The following is a 13,945-nucleotide window of genomic DNA, read 5'->3' on the forward strand; positions in this document are numbered from 1 at the left end:
ATGCAACAAAATATCAAAGTATAAAAACTATACTAAGTATAACATTTTCACAAGTGTTTTGTGAATAAATTCCTGAATGACAAGTAATTCATTCAAACCATAAAAATAAGAAACAAACAAACAAATATTTATAAAACACGTTATATCTATATATTGTATACACTATAGTTCAAAAGTTTGTAATTGGTAAGACTTAAAAAATGTTTTTGAAAGAAGTCTTAAGAAACATTCCTTTGCTGAAAACCGTTGCTACATAGAAAGTTCAAAAGAACAACATTTATTTGAAATATAAATCTCTTGTGATATAAATATCTTCCCTGTTGCTTTTGATCAATTTAATACATATTTTTTCAAAACCAGTATTAATGTACTATTCATTTATTATTAATTCATAATAAATAAATAAAACTGGAGCCCAAACTTTTGAATGGTAGTATGTTTATGTATATAGGTCAAAATTTACTAAGGGGTAATAATGAAATGACATTTTTAAAAAGTGATTTTTAAAAATGTGAAAAGTGAAAGTAATTTTCACTATTATTTACAACAGGATCTGCATTTTCATGGGTTTAAATAAAATATTTTTTTGTTGCGAGACAATAAAAACAATTTGATTTTCAAAAGTCAACGAATTTGCGACAGCTGAATATAACATTTTTGACTAGCCAAACATCCGTCTCTCAGTAAATTGTAATTTGTTTAAGCCATGAAAGAAAATTCAATGCATAAAATAAATATAATGAACTACGCAAAAAGCATTTAAAAAATAAAAAATATAAATAAAAAAAATCAACAGTTCACCCCTCACGCACATTATTATGACGGTCAAAAACTTAGGCTGGCTGTCGGTCGGAATATTAGAACAAAATGATCAACACAATCACTTCACTGAATACTTGCTGGCTAAGAAATTATTATTACCTTACGATCCATCTGTTTTCAAATCCACATCATTTGAATATCACGACATCGATGTCTGTCAAAAAAATAACGTGCACAATACATGGTAGTATATACGAGAAGCATAGGTCCAGGGAGTACACGCATTTCCTGGAAAACCCACACTACCGGATGTTTTGAATGTGTTATCACTTTCCGAGAAGAGGGAGAAATGTCAGCCTGAGCGCCTTCAACATGCTGTCTGTCAGAGATGATAACGTACCTAATGCATAATACATAATTGACTCTCATAAAAATCAAAAAGTTGATCCTTATCTTATCAGTTGTTTGTTTCAAATATTGATCACATTTTTAATTTTCCAATGAAAGATACATTTTTACATGATTTATAACAATTCTCATGATATTTCTGGTTGTGAAGTTGTGAAGATTTACACACACCTTTATCAAATCCTCGTTATAACGCTTTAACTAATAAAGCTAGTCTGGTGGTCTTAAAAAAATGTATAACCAAGACCACATCTACCTGACATTCAATTATGAACCTGAATGATAGAGATAGCAAGTTTTCTGGATGTGATAGACTCTCCTCAACCCCACAAACCTGTTTCTGCAAGTGGATGTTCTTCTCATTGGAGATGTGTGAGTTCTGGTTTTTCTTCTTCATTTCATCCAGCTGATCCCTCAGACTGTTCACTTCATTCTCCAGGCACCGTTTGCGGTCGGCTTCACTCTCCGCCCTGCGGTGACTCTCTACGTTCTTGTGCTGCAGGAGAGCTTTCTCCCTCTCCAGCTGTCTCAGAGACGTCTCCAACACTTTTCTGCCGTTTATCTATAAACAAATGTGCAAAGCAGTAAGATCACCGTATAATCCTGCACACAACTTTGCTGAAGTTCTAGAGATAAAACGCCCACTCACCTCTTCATCGAGCTCTTTGGTGATCTTTTCTAGGCGGCTACAGTTGCTTCTGTATTTTTGCTCCAGCTCATCTTTGGCCTGCATTTCAATATTGAGCTGCTCTTCTAGAGAATGAAGTTTCTTCTGGAGCTGAGTGGAAAATAAATCCATCTATATTTAATACGTCATCAATCTCTTAAAATAATAAATGACCTAATCAGCTGTGATTTTTATTAAACAGAGAAAGTGAAGACTTACTGCTAAATTGTCCTGAGGATTAAAAAAAAAGAATGAAAAGATTAGTTACAACCAATGTCACAAGAAGCACTAATGAGGTAAGTTTTAGGTTTTTTCCAAGTCTAATATGAAGTCTCTAACCAGGGTCTACTGTAAATCCAGTCTCTAAAGAACATAAAGCAGTTAAATTTAATAAACAAGCTGACGAAGATAGGAGTTCATCAGTGTCGTACCTCTCTTTTAGATACTGCGAGATCATTTTTCATAGCGGAGCTGTTAACAGCATTCAACAACCTGCACAAAAACACACATGATTATTTGTGACAGTAGTTAACTGGTTTTGCTCCAGAACATCAAGTGGAGATCCAACACAGTAGTAAAAATAGTTAAGTGTGCAGAATTGACAAAAACAAATATCTTACTGGTCTTCTTTAAAGTAGGTGAACCCCACGAAGGGCAGCTGATTGCCAACAAAGGCTTTGGGTGTAGGAAAGGTCTCCCCTTCTCCTTTATCCTCCTCTATCTCATCAAAATTACTGGTGTCTATGTCACTGCTCAGCTCTGGAACCACAGGGGCTGCAGCTGGGGAGAGAATGGGACAAAAACAGTTCACTGTGTGCGTTTATAACAGCTGACGTAAAGGGGACTGATAGTATAGATGAAGCTAACATTGTTCAGAAATTCACATTACATGTTATGGTTTCAGTTGGGTAACACTAGAAATACAAATGTGTAATGAACAGTTTTGGAACTTTATTCCATATTCTGTTACACTACAGTTACAATTTTTGCCATATTTCATAGTTTCAAAAGAATCATCCTTTGACATAACTGTTTTTGTTCAATAAAGGCTATGTACACCCTTGTAAAAAGGTACACTTTAGTATACAATTAATATACATTCAAAGAATATACTTAATTACTTAATATGGTTAAACTGTGCTGCTGAATGTACTGACAAGCATTTATTGTAAACTAATATACTTTAATGTAATTTCTATTGAAACGTATATGTATTTGAATTCCTAAAATACTTGTTAACGAAGTGGGGGAAGGTGTTTTACTCACTCTCTCTAATGGTGCTGAAGGTCCACTGGTCGTTTCTAAAGAAAGGATGTCTTTTAATTTCTTCTACACCATTTCGCCCCAGGCGAACCTCCCTACAAAATACAACACAAACACGCATTGTCAAACACATGTGAACCCTGGCAGTTGAACATCCATGTGGACCAGAGGATGATATGTACGTCGATCTGTGCATGTAAAAGCTCACCTGTCCGTTAGGAAGGCACAGATGATGTTTTTGGCTTCTTGAGAGATCTCAACGTCATCAGGGAAGTTAAGAGAATTCTTATGGTCCATAATCTTACTGTAGGTCCCCACCAGAGAATCGGCATAGAACGGTGTATCCCCTACACAAACACACACATACACACACCTCACTGAATAAACCAATACCACAAATGTATAATTTAGATAAATACACACATTCCTGACTCACCAACCAACATCTCATAGATAAATACTCCCACCGACCACCAGTCACATTCACGTCCGTAGTATCCGTCTCCACCCTGAGACTTGAGAACCTCTGGCGAGATGTAATCAGGGGTTCCAACCGCAGTGTCACAATGAACCATTCCCGTCTATAATCAAATCAACCAATACATGAGTTTAAGTACATCTATCTACAGGTCCTTCTAAAAAAATTGCATGTGATAAAAGTTCTTTATTTTCCATAATAAACTAATAAAAATTAAACTTTCATATATTTTAGATTCATTGCACACCAACTGAAATATTTCTGGTCTTTTATTGTTTTAATACTGAGGATTTTGGCATACAGCTCATGAAAACCCATAAAATCTCAAAAAATTTGCATATTTCATCCAACCAATAAAAGAAGTGTTTTTAATACCAAAAAAATGTCAACCTTCAAATAATTATGTTCAGTTATGCATTCAATACTTGGTCGGGAATCCTTTTGCTGAAATGACTGCTTCAATGCGGTGTGGCATGGAGGCGATCAGCCTGTGGCACTGCTGAGGTGTTATGGAGGCCCAGGAGGCTTCGATAGCGGCCTTAAGCTCATCCAGAGTGTTGGGTCTTGCGTCTCTCAACTTTCTCTTCACAATATCCCACAGATTTTCTATGTGGTTCAGGTCAGGAGAGTTGGCAGGCCAATTGAGCACAGTAATACCATGGTCAGTAAACCATTTACCAGTGGTTTTGGCACTGTGAGCAGGTGCCAGGTCATGCTGAAAAACTAAATCTTCATCTCCATAAAGCTTTTCAGCAGATGGAAGCACGAAGTGCTCCAAAATCTCCTGATAGCTAGCTGCATTGACTCTGCCCTTGATAAAACACAGTGGACCAACACCAGCAGCTGACATGGCACCCCAGACCATCACTGACTGTGGGTACTTGACACTGGACTTCAGGCATTTTGGCATTTCCTTCTCCCCAGTCTTCCTCCAGACTCTGTCACCTTGATTTCCGAATGACTTGCAAAATTTGCTTTCATCAGAAAAAAGTACTTTGGACCCCTGAGCAACAGTCCAGTGCTGATCCTCTGTAGCCCCAAACTGGCTTGACCTGAGCAATGCGGTAGGCCATTTCCTGCAGACGCCTGTGCACGGTGGCTCTAGATGTTTCTACTCCAGACTCAGTCCACAATCTTCCTCAGGGTCCGCTCACCTCTTATTGTTGTGCAACGTTTTTTTGCACACTTTTTCCTTCCCACAGACTTCCCACTGAGGTGCCTTGATACAGCCCTCTGGGAACAGCATATTCATTCAGAAATTTCTTTCTGTGTCTTACCCTCTCGCTTGAGGGTGTCAATGATGGCCTTCTGGACAGCAGTCAGGTCGGCAGTCTTACCCATGATTGCGGTTTTGAGTAATGAACCAGGCTGGGAGTTTTTAAAAGCCTCAGGAATCTTTTGCAGGTGTTTAGAGTTAATTAGTTGATTCAGATGATTAGGTTAATAGCTCTTTAAAGAACCTTTTCATGATATGCTAATTTTTTGAGATAGGAATTTTGGGTTTTCATGAGCTGTATGCCAAAATAAATAAAAGACCAAAATAAATAAATTAAAACAATAAAAGACCTGAAATATTTCAGTTGGTGTGCAATGAATCTAAAATATATGAAAGTTTAATTTTTATCATTACATTATGGAAAATAATGAACTTTTATCACATATGCTATTTTTTTTAGGAGGACCTGTATATCTATAAACTATACACAGCAAAATAATGTATAAATAGTGTTTACACTAAACCTGAGTATAAGTATTTATAAAACAATAATAATAAAATAATTATAGTATTATTTGTTTATAAGAATATTATTTATTATCATTAATTTATTTCGATTTTTAGAAGTTGAAGAGAACAGTATGTGCAGTTCTGCTTTTGTACTCTAGATGGCACTATAACAACACTCAAGCAGTATATTCAATGGCTGGATTGCTGCACACATATGCAGGGTCAGAATTCAACCAGGACACATGGGGTGGGGTGTGGGAGGTGGGACAGGCAATAAAAGTGACAGAAATGGGCCAAATATGTATAAAGTGGGACAAAACCAGGTCCCTGTAGTTAATTTCATATACTGGTATGTTATATAACTTTTGATGCATTTCATAACATTCTATTCTAGGCCTATCGAGTTGAGTACAGAGTCCCTGCAGACACAGCTATGAAGTAGTATCGACCATCTCACAGGTCATCGTTGTTGAATGAATAGCTAATGTGACACATTTCAACACATTTAAGGTTACTTCTGTGTTTGATGTGGTGGTAATTTAGGACAGTGGTTCTAAGAGGGCTCAGCAAACTTTCAAAGGGGCCACAGGGTGACTTCAGTTGATAAATTATTAAGTAAGTAAATTATTATGATAAAAAAAATACTGGTTACACTATTTTGATAGTCTACATTATACATTCCACTAAAAATAACTTTGCGGGTTGTGAGCGATCTATGTGAAATAAGCTATTGCCAGTGCGGATGACGGGCTGTGTTATAATGAGCTTCGTGTGCATCCTGATGCCAAGCCAGTAGCTGACAAGCTGTGTTTCTGTTAATTTTTATGTTCTTGTTGGTCTGTGTTTTTGTTTGTTTGTTTGTGAGTATTTGTGCCAGTGAGTTGATTTTGATTCATTTCACCAGTTGCCTAAACGGTGACCTGTGAGTCCAGTGGTATCAATAAATAGTTAAATTGCCTTTTTGTCTCACGTCTTTTTATATAGTTTGCCCCCTTCCCAATGACGGCTTTGAAAGCAGGGTTCATAACTGTAGTGCATACAGTGCAAGATTGTATTTTGTATGTATCCGTGGTGTGTGTGGTGTTGTTAAGGTGGCGGTGTGGGGTGTGTTAATCGTTAGTGAAGGCCATGACTGAAACCCCACGGTACGCTACTACTTATAGTTAACATGTAGTTCAAGTAACTAATGTCAAATGACTCTCAATAGTTAGGTTTGGGTTGACATGTACTTGCAAAGTTACTTTTTCTTATTTCTAGCCTAATACAGGATAGCCTGGTTTTACCAGACTCGTACATTTTATTTGTACAGAGTCTGGCCACTCTCTATTGACAAGCTTTTACTTCCACGAAGGCTCTTTTGAAGTTTAAAACTATTGGATCTGCTAAAACCAATCGCTAACGTTTGGTCGTGATGCATGTCATGCGCCTTTCACCTAGCCTGACAAGCCAGACCCACATCAAGATGTTTGGTCTGGAAACTCACCATTGACAGGGCTCAATCCGAGGGGCGAGATAAACGGTTGTCTTTCAAACTCCCTCTGCACGCGATAGGATAGCGCTACACCAACCAGAGCAACGAAGGTGAAACAGAGCTTGTTGACAGATTAAACATTCGCCGTATCCGGTCAGCAAAACTCCAAACACATCTTCCCTTTTTAAGAATGACTCCAATGCCGTTCTTTGTTCTATTCTCAGAGAAAAGCTTAACTCCAAGTCTTCCAGAGTCGCGTTCAAAGCTGATTCGAAAGACCGCCGTTCGCCAGTTTCTGTGTTTACTAGAAGCAAACAAACGGAATTCGGCCGTCGTCATTATGGCCCCGCCCACCGACTCTAGGCCACCTCCGTGATAAAACCATAGGATAAAACCCAAAACTCGTGCATTCGGATTGTGATTTATTCACGCCACGGTGGAGAGTCGTTTTGTGATCGGGAACGCACCGCTCACGTGGCCCGTAACATGATTGTATGCTGTAAATAAAATTTTAATTTGCTTGGTATGATGATAAATGCTGCTATAAGTAACGGACCAATTCAAATGTTTAAGTGCTTTTATTTTAATTTGTTTAAAGGTGATGAAATACATTGCTCTTGTAAATACTTGCCAGCATTTTAAAGAAATACAAGTCTAGACATGCATCCAATATCAGCAAAGCGCAACTGTACGGTGCTCTGCAGTGGTCAAAAATGATTATAAAGTGTGAATTTTGAAGTTCTATATCCTTGAAAAATCAGAAACGTGGATTCGGACAGCTACATTACCACACAACTAGGCCTGTCACAATAACAAATTTTGCTGGACGATAAATTGGCCAAGAAATTATTTCGATAAACAATAATATTGTCGTTCTAAGACCATTTTCATCTACAATAATGATAATGGCATAAAAATGCAAGTACACCTTTTCAAAGATCAGACTATTAAGACTATTTAACACTAAAAATGGAAAAACATTTTAAATAACCACAATAAATGAACAAAACAACCAAAAACAATTAAAGCATGGACTCTCAGTCTGTTTAAAAAATGCATTTAAATAAGTACCAAAAACAATAAATAAAATGGATTAAAATGCAGTTTTAGGGTCACGGTTTTCCTTTCTGTACGGTTCTTGTTGTTGTTTTTTTTCTTTTAATCCAGAAATGTACTTCAGCATGATATATTAATTATCCACAATTTAGGATACAGTATAAAAAGTACAGTATCCGATTAATTGATTTATCGACTATCGTGACAGGCCTACACACGACCTTGCGTTTGTCCAAAGCAGTAGGTAACTCGTCCTAGGGATTTTTCTGCGGGTGGAAGGAGACGGGCGGCAATTAAATAACTGACTAGCCCAGCCCCTGTAACTTAAATGATGGCAATACCTTCTGACCCCACAAGAAACAATTACCGTCTGAATAGGGCTGAATAGAGCCAACTCCTTCACCACTAACGTAGTGAGCTGGAAAATCAAACTTTTTCCGAATTCACCCGGTTGGGGAGGAGGGCCACCAATAAACCTCAGCAAAGACTGTTATTGCTCCGGCTTTAACTTCTGGATATTCGGCAGCGGTGCCACTACGTTTCGTTCGCAACTTTCTCTGTCGCCATTACTGAACTACAACTCAAACTAGCGCACATCAACGTCATTGTTCTCAGCCAGCCCCCTCGGTTCTCTGATTGGACCGGTAAACATTTGTTCGGAGAAAACCCGAAGAATACACCGCAGTCCCAGACGGAGTACTGAAGGAAAATTCAAATTGAGCAAAAGTACCTAGGAGGGCAGAGCCAGGCTAAATACAGGAGGCCTTTGAATAATGAATATGGCTACCATTTTCAGGAGGGCTAAATCAATCTTACCGCAATTAATCTTTAATCAACATAAACTGAGTGTTTTTAAAATACAAGAGCTTCTTAGCCCCCTCTATGACCTCTGAAACCACCCGAGGTCTTCCTCATTCAGAGGTAAAGGAATGAAAGGAAGGCTGAGTTTTTCTTTGGTCCCTTGAGTTTGGACAAGAACTGGCATGTGTTCAAGGTATTTATCATGCAATTACATCCAGGGGTGAGCTAAAAATCCCTGTGCTCAGGGTGAAATGCTTGGTCAGAAGTTGACCAGAGAGAGAGAGAGAGAGAGAGAGAGAGAGAGAACAATAACTGGTTGACCCCTCACCCCATCCATTTTCATGCAGGTCCCAAAGTCGGCAAGTTTGAGGTGTCCGTAGCGGTCCAGCAGCATGTTGTCTGGTTTGACGTCCCGGTGAATAAAGCCCATGGAGTGAATAGCGTCCAACGCCAACACAACCTCGGCGGTGTAGAACTTTGCCCACTTCTCCGGAACGTCGTACGTGCTGGTGAGATTGACTAGATCTCCTCCCGGCATGTATTCCATTACCATGTAGAGAGAGCGGTCATCTTGGAAAGCACAGCACAGCTGAGGAGAAAATGAGAAAGAATCAAGCAAAGACAGATTATTAGTTTGCTTTTTATTTCTGTAGTCCGACATTATGTATGTGCACAAGCTAAAGATGCACTGGCATAATATTTCTGATCCAATAAAGCTGCAGAAGATATGGAAGTCTGCATATGTTTTATCACTTTTGAAAGGACCCTACCTTGCCAGATAATTACAGACCCATTTCCAAACTCTCAGCATTGGCCAAAGTATTGGAATCTTTGGTTGGTGAACAAGTAAAGGAGTATTTAAATTGTGAGTGAATTATCTAATTATCAATCTGGTTTTAGGAAAAAAACAGCGACAGCACGACCACTTCTGCTATAAAAGTAATTATTGATATAGTCAAAGCACTGGATGAATAGAAACACTGTGTCTCTGTTTATTGATTTGTCCAAGGCATTTGACATAGTTGACCATAGCATAATAATTCAGAGACTGATAAGTATAGGCATGTCTCAGCGCACTGTGGACTGGTTTATCAACTACCTCATTGACAGGACTCAACGCAAGGACTCTACGCAAGTTGATGGCCTAACGTCAAAATATGCATCACTCTGTAAAGGGGTCCTACAGTGCTCCTTTCTTGGGCCACTTTTATTCACTATTTATATAAACTGTCTGGGGGGAAATGTCCAATATGCATTTTTCCATTTTTATGCAGATGACAGTCAAGAAAGAAACATTGCTGTGCAACTACTATTATAAAGGCGTATGAATGCTTGCAAACTGCTGCAAATTTATCAATTAAAGCTTGTGCTTAATGCAGAGAAGATCATAAAGTAATGGTCTTTTCAAACTCAAGGAAATTGAATCAGACCTGAATATTGTTACTGATCAGGGTAAAAAATTGAGGTAGTTTCATCTTATGATGATGACCTTTCTTTTAAGCTTCATTTACAGAATCTAGTGAAAAAGTTTAAATTGAAGCTAGGTTTTTTCATTAGAAACAAATCTTGTTTTACTTTTTCTGCCAAAAAAAGACTAGGCGATGCCACATTTCTATCGATGATTGATTATGGTAATGTTATATATGAATGCTCCAGCAAAGTGTCTTCAGATGTTGGATTCTGTGATTCATGGTGCTTTAAGATTTATTTCAAATTGCAGACCCCCAACTCATCACTGTACACTTTACAGTGAATTTGCCCTCTTTGTCAAGTCACCGGCTTACTCACCGTTATATCTTTATATATAAGGGTATCATAGGCAGGCTACATAGGTTACATATGCATTTTTTCTTTTCTTTTACACAGAGTACTTATAGTTTACGGTCCCAGAAAATTATTTCATTGAATGTACCTAGAGCCTGGACTGAGTTGTTCAAAAAGGCTTTCATGTTTGATCCACCTTTAACTTGGAATGACCTACTGAAAACACTCAACCTTTAAACTCATTTAAGGAAATTAGACTCTGCAGTTTATGTTTAATCTATAGAACATGAGTCCATCCACACATGCAAATGTTTTATTTAATGTCACTTTTATTTAATTGAAATGTACTTGACTTGTCTTTACCGTTTATGTGTTTTTGTGATTGTGTGATTTAATTTGTACTGCTATCTTGGCCAGGTCTCTCTTGAAAAAGAGATTCTATATCTCAATGAGACTAACCTGGTTAAATAAAAGTTAGATAAATAAAAAAAATAAAAAACCACACACAATTATGAATTAAAATAACTGGATCGCTAGCCAGCACATCTTACCTGTACGACCCATGGGCTGTCGGCAAATGCCATGATGTCACGTTCCTCCCAGAAGAAGGCAGAATCTGAGCGTTTGATCATTTCAAACTTACTGAGCACCTTCATTGCATACACCTTCTGAGAGGCCTTATGCCTAACCTAGACAAACAGATCATAACAAAAGCACATCACATACATTCTGCGAAGCTCAATTCATTACTAACACACTCATGAACAACATTTTACATTTCTATCAGATCTTGTACCTCACTTCCAAAACAATTCAAAAATAACACCAATGCACACTCTGAGAGGCTGTTTTGACTTTGACGTAGCCACATATTAAAGCACCCTCTATTGTTGTGCTTTAGGTGCAGTGCACCCACACAGCCCCTGTCAGACAACTGACAGAGGAGAATACTGGGTAATCATGTTGTTTGTGTCTGGAGGCTTGTTCAGACTCATCCCACTGCGTCTCTCCCCTGACTATCACAAACACACACCCAGATTGACGACACAATACAAAACTACACATGGTCTCTCTGGCTTTTATACATCTGGCTGACATAAATATACAATTGCAAGAGTTCATTCAACAAGAAGCACACAAACCTGTTTGCAGCGTTTGGTACAACTGCTTACACTAAACACATACATACAGACAAATACACATTACATTTATTTAAAGTGTGGCTGTTAATAAATTAAAATAATTGCAATTATGACCATTCTTGTGTTAACAATTGGAAGTTTTGGACCTGCTCATATTTGCCTTAATATGTATATTGTGCTTTTTAAAATGTGATGCATTCATGCCATAAACTGTAAAAAAAAGATGGACGACGCGCCTTCACTTTCTTCTTTTGGCTTAACTGAAGCTGTTAGAAGTTGTCGCTCACAGAAGTTGTCAATCATATGTTTTTATAGCCTCAAATAAATAACAAAACTTATTTAAAGAACGAACACTTGAACTAACATTAGCGTGATAAAAACTTTACAGAAACCACCTTTGGAAAAAATGTATTTGAAGTGTAATTTTTTTTACATTTCTCTATGTCCCATTTGAATACATGGAGAGGGCGGCGTTTATAACCTATACTGCTTCCAGTCATCTCAGGACTTGATTCAGGCGCATATAATGTTCTATTAATGCCACAGATTGATTTAACAGTATAACTTATGCATGCTATTATACAATGGCTGAGTTTTGATCATTTAATTACATCATACAAAGACACCCTAATGTCTTTTATGAAGGTATCTGCAGATAAGACTTTTTTTTAAAACCTGCACAAATAAAATGAATGCTGTGTGAGCAGAGTAGGGCAAGTCTATTAAAAAAAACATCCTAAGCCATAAAATGAATGTAAAAGCAACGATTCAAACAACTTTACAGTTTTAGACAAACAGGTTTGGACATAAACAAAAAGTTTATATACATTTATCAACATTGCATGTATGCTGTGTAAAAATCAGGGTACGTTTTGCGGTGAGGAGAATGAAAATGTAAACCATGAGTCTGTAGAATGCGAAACAGCAACATGTTTTTACTTTGAACATTTATTTAAATCATAGCCTTTTGAAGTTTAATAATCAATCACATTAAGCCATATTGTGATTCCAGTTTTTTCCATCACCGAATTTAAGATCTCTTAAAATGATAATTAAGAATTTTCTTGCATCATTTAAGATATTTAATAATTTGTATGGCCATAAATTGGATTAAACTGAATTTAAGACTTTTAAAGAAACCACAGGGACCTAGATCTAGATTTGATCTATAAATAATAGCCTTAGCACTAATTTACTCATAAACTAGCTAATGGATTATGACATCAGACAGAATAGAGATACAGTTGTAATGTCAAATTAGCTAAATTGATTAACTTAAAAAGTCACAAAGTTACGACCAACTTCAGTGTTGTGACGCATTTTCCAAGAGAAACGGAATGTTGAATAATAAAACCATTCAGTGTTGTTCTTCCCCCCACTAAGAATTGATTAGATCAAGAAACGTAGGCGATCCACTCAGCTCGCTGTAAAAGCTCGAAGCAGACTGACCGTCAGTTGGTCGGTTGGTCAAAAAAGGCCATTCCAGAGGGGAAGTACATTTTCAGATTTTGATCAAAGATTTAAAAAGACTAAACCTTTTTTTTTTGTGGATCAACAAACTGTTTACCACAAGACTAGTATAATGTGCACTAATTTAATAATGTCAACAAATGCACATATCCTGAAATTCTCTCACACAAACACACTCACCAACTGAACTTCTCCGAATGCTCCTCTACCGATCACCTTCACTCGGTCAAAATCCTCTGGTTTCATCTGGAGCTCCCTTGTTTTTGCCATAACCTTCTCATCTGTACACAAAACACATCAACATCACATTTCCTTAGTCATGTCATGATTGATGAACTAAAATATTTTCTGGTGATCGGTCAGGTGTGTAAATGGTAATGATGGTTACCATATGTCTATTCATCCATGGCAAAGTGATTGAAATGTGTTTTCAATTGGCTATCCTTAAATTGTACTATATATTATCAGTATTATTTGTATATGATCTATTATACAAGCATTTTTTAATTATAATCATCATACAGCCATAATGGTTTCTAGATATAGCCACTGGCCACTGAAAAACCCATAACGGTCTACCACTTACAAAACAATGCGCAGTTGGCATTTTCTCAACAAAAAAAACCCCTCAGAAATCTTTAGTATATACTGTAAAGCTTAGTAGTTATTCATAAAATATTGAGAACACTGACATCAGTAATGATAATTATCAAAGTAGAGTGTTCACAGTCTGGAGGAGAGGACTGTTGAGTCACACTCTCTTGTCCAAACCGCATATTATAATATCCATACAGGCCTATGGTCTCCATGACAACAGGCAGAATCAGGAACAAAATCGGGACAGAATGTGATAATTAGTCAAAAGTTTAATAGCGCATGAATAGAGCACACAGACACTGAATTTAAACACATACCAAGGATCACTTATGACAACAAA

At 37.3% G+C, this 13,945-nt stretch overlaps 1 protein-coding gene across 3 annotated transcripts in view; it reads right to left on the reverse strand.

Moving 5' to 3' along the window:
• rock2a (rho-associated, coiled-coil containing protein kinase 2a) overlaps positions 1 to 13,945 on the reverse strand; it is a 73,929-nt gene that overhangs the window by 13,466 nt on the left and 46,518 nt on the right. For all 3 annotated transcript variants that reach the window (XM_067422211.1, XM_067422210.1, XM_067422209.1), the window contains exons 3-13: positions 13,189 to 13,289; positions 10,948 to 11,085; positions 8,961 to 9,221; positions 3,537 to 3,681; positions 3,309 to 3,447; positions 3,104 to 3,195; positions 2,458 to 2,617; positions 2,269 to 2,329; positions 2,057 to 2,068; positions 1,820 to 1,948; positions 1,505 to 1,732 (exon numbers count right to left, since the gene is read on the reverse strand). In XM_067422211.1, the coding sequence (XP_067278312.1) occupies positions 1,505 to 1,732; positions 1,820 to 1,948; positions 2,057 to 2,068; positions 2,269 to 2,329; positions 2,458 to 2,617; positions 3,104 to 3,195; positions 3,309 to 3,447; positions 3,537 to 3,681; positions 8,961 to 9,221; positions 10,948 to 11,085; positions 13,189 to 13,289 (1,466 nt within the window). The remainder of the gene's footprint in view (positions 1 to 1,504; positions 1,733 to 1,819; positions 1,949 to 2,056; positions 2,069 to 2,268; positions 2,330 to 2,457; positions 2,618 to 3,103; positions 3,196 to 3,308; positions 3,448 to 3,536; positions 3,682 to 8,960; positions 9,222 to 10,947; positions 11,086 to 13,188; positions 13,290 to 13,945) is intronic.

The sequence above is a fragment of the Pseudorasbora parva genome, chromosome 17, assembly GCF_024679245.1.
Source record: "Pseudorasbora parva isolate DD20220531a chromosome 17, ASM2467924v1, whole genome shotgun sequence".
In the NCBI taxonomy this organism is placed as follows: Eukaryota; Metazoa; Chordata; class Actinopteri; order Cypriniformes; family Gobionidae; genus Pseudorasbora; species Pseudorasbora parva.